This window comes from Monoraphidium neglectum (genome assembly GCF_000611645.1).
Source record: "Monoraphidium neglectum strain SAG 48.87 unplaced genomic scaffold scaffold05417, whole genome shotgun sequence".
Taxonomy (NCBI): Eukaryota; Viridiplantae; Chlorophyta; class Chlorophyceae; order Sphaeropleales; family Selenastraceae; genus Monoraphidium; species Monoraphidium neglectum.
The window spans coordinates 1-3,217 of NW_014008213.1; the positions used below are offsets into that span (position 1 = coordinate 1).

Consider the following 3,217-nt stretch of genomic DNA (forward strand, 5'->3'; position numbering starts at 1 on the left):
GATTTTCAGAGAGCTCGGCGCCACCTCTCAAAGCATTACTTTTCAGCTTTTAAATTCAGTTAAAGATGGGTATTGGCGTCGCGTCAAGGCGCACCTCAAGCGCAAGCATTGCCCTCACTTGCGGTGCAATCGGGCGTCCTCTGCACAGCTGTGATTCGCTTGCGTCGTATCGCGCCGCGCGTTGCTCGGTGGTGCTGTGTGCTTCCGGCCAAGCTGCAAGGCATGTCAGCCAGGGAATGCCAGCCAGATCGTGCTTTGGACACCCACGTGACTTGCACTGTGCGACTGGCACTGCAAGCACAAGGCTGCGAGGATGCCACCCCGTGGCCCTCACACCTGAGTAAACCGCATGCATTTTTCCCAGCTCAAACATGGGCCTGTGAGAGCGGGTGTTGCTGGGTTACATGTGACCTGGGTGGCAGCGTATGGGCAGCCGCTGGGCCCGAGGTGGTGCCCTCACCTGTGGCGTGGGCCTTGCTTGATTGCTGAATGACATGCGCAGCCTCAACTGAGGTTCCTCAACGCTCTGTTGCTATACAAGCTACACCACACAACCGCCAATGCATCGCGTCAGCACTAAGCATCGGCACTGGGGGTGACAGCAACCGCTGCAAAGCCTGGAAAAGTCTGCAGATGCTCGCAAGCTACGCGCAGCTCGTGAAAGGTGCAGCGATGCGCCCGCTGGCATGATTGGCGCCAGCTGTCAAACGCAGGACGGGCCTGGTACAACAGGTACCCACGCGATTGGGTTGAGGTGCCGGCGCGCGCGATGCCCAACCGCGCGGCCGCGCCAGAACCACAGTGGATCGCACGCAGGTGGCACACAGCAGCAGATGGCGTACACAAGTGCAGTTTTTGAGGCACGAGCTGGGCCCAACAAACTCCTTTCTGACAGAGGGCCCAGCAACACACACAGTTCGGCGCACGTACAAGCACAGGGGCCGACGGGCAAGAACGCGGGGTCGAACAAAACACACCACTGCGCCCAACAATTCTATGCACTCCCCAGCCTCCGCAGCTGCACTGAAGGCGCGCGACAGCAGGGGCCTGCGGCGCTCGGCATGGAATGATCAAAGGCCTTCTTTGGCGACTACGTGCAATACGGGTGCCTCTCGGGTGATGCCCAACCACCTGGTGACGCCCAACCACCTGGTGATACCCAACCACCTGGTGACCCGGGGCCCACAAGGGCGCCTCAGGGTGGAAAACGATGCGGATGTTGCGTTGCGGTGTGTGCAAGGCAGGCAGGGGCCTGGCGGCGCGGCGCCTGCGAGAAAGGGCGCACGTCTGACGCGAGGCCGTGTTGTAGGCGGCCCACACGTTCTGCGCGTGCAAGCATACGCCCGGCTGCAAAGGCGGTCGCTTGTCACTTCAGATGCAGTAGGAGGGGCAGTGGCGACGACCAGGCGCCCCGGGGCGATGCCCAACCGCCCAGGGGTGCCAGTGCCACACAATATGGTCATGTCAACTGCAGGGATCTGTCAGCACTACACGCTTCTCTTCTTCCTTCTTCAACCAAACAGGAATGCACGCTTCTCTTCATCCTTCTTCAACCAAACACACAGCACGGCGAGAGGATGGAATGTGGGTGCAAACTTGAATGTTGGTGCCACCAGAGAAAGCCGATTGGGAGTTGCGTGATCACCCCCTAGGCGCCCCCCTGCCGTCCGTGGCCGCCCTGCCTGTGTGATGCCCAACCACACGGCAGCCGGGAAGGCAAGAGCGACAAACAAGGGATTCACGCAGGTCAGATCCGCCGAGATCAGTTCGAATACGGCCGAACAAGTGCGCACAAGCGCACATGCAGGGCGGCGGTCAAGGGCAGCGGGCCCACGTGTGGGGGCCTGTCAACTGGCTCCACAGGGGAGCGTTGCATTGCGGGGTTTGGCTAGCGGCCTGTGTGGTCTGTGCACCCAAATGAGATTGGCTGAGAGCGGCAGCATGGGTAGGCTCTGGAGAGCCCAGGGGGTGCGAGGGTGCGAAACGAGCGTGCGGCTACAAGTGTGTCAAAGGCTTGATCCACCGCGCCGGGCTTCCCTCGAAGAGAACTGGCCTGCCGCGCGTCATCTGGCGCCCGGCCGGACCCGATCGGCGGTCGGCGCGCGGGCGCGCACCGGGGCAGGCAGCTGCACCCAGGCGTGCGGGAGGCGCGCGGCGCGCATGGCAGCCGCAAGCTGGGACCCTTGTGAAGGGCGATGACGAGTGGCGCGGGGGTAGCCGCCCGCAAGGGGCGACAACTGGGGCTCCCCCAAAAGCCGAGGGCTCCACAGGGTTCCCACGAGCAGTTTGGGGGCCGCCCCAGGAGCGACGGAGCCACCGCGCAGTGGGCCGTGATGCCACCACCACACAGCAGGCCTCGTCTGTCGGGCTGAAGGAGCTCACCCCAGGGCGACAGCGTGGTGGAGGGGGAGGGGCCTCGGAGGGCTCAGGCTGCACCGCCTGCCTTCTGTGCTGCCCCGCCCCCTTCCCTGGGCCTCCCGCCCCGAGTCACAGTATAGGCGCATGCACGGCGTCCGCCACCCCGCCGCTGATATGATGTGGCCAGGCGTGCCCTCATCGCATGCTAGGCCTGGCCGCGTGCTGCATGTGAAGGTCCATCTTGCCGAAGCTGGGCGCCAAGATGTCGAACAGGCCGCCTGAGGGGAGATCGCGAGAGCACAAGGGTGACCAGAAAGGGCGGGGGACACTTGAGAGGGTGTGGCGACATGTGGCGCCCGCGGAGGGCCGCGTGTTACATGCAGGATTCCTTCTAAAACGCAACGCCCTCCAGCTCAGCAGATCCCTTGCCGGCAGCCCCGCGGCGCCCTCTGTTGCCCCAGCAACCCCGCACGATCCACGGCCCTCCTCCGTGCCAATCCCCTTCCCCCAGTCTCTCTGGCCGCCGGAGGCCCCTTGCCCCCGAAAACGCCGCCCCAGACCCCACGCACCCGGGTTGTCCGTGTGCACCCAGTGCCCCGCCTCCAGCGCGTGCACGCGGTGCCCCAGCGCCGCGATGCGCCCCTCCGCGCCGCCCTCCCATCGGAAGGTGCTGCGGGTGGCCTTGACAAAGTCGACCCTGAGGCCCTGTGGGGGCGCCTGCAGGAGGTCCCAGAGGTCTGTGTCCTCATAGGACGCGTACATGTCTGCGATGCCATCCAGGTCGAAGGACCACGTCAGGCCGCCGCCCTCGGCGGGGCGGAGGTTGGTGGTCATCCTGCAAGGAGGGGGAGGGGGGGAG

General features: G+C 64.7%; 1 protein-coding gene across 1 annotated transcript; it reads right to left on the minus strand.

The window, feature by feature from the left end:
* Positions 1-2,553: 2,553 nt before the first annotated feature.
* On the minus strand, positions 2,554-3,192 carry MNEG_15540 (hypothetical protein; the record flags this gene model as incomplete). Its single annotated transcript, XM_014035989.1, has 2 exons — positions 2,554-2,636; positions 2,928-3,192. 2 exons carry the CDS (start codon positions 3,190-3,192, stop codon positions 2,554-2,556), a joined length of 348 nt encoding a protein of 115 aa, XP_013891443.1.
* Positions 3,193-3,217: the final 25 nt, after the last annotated feature.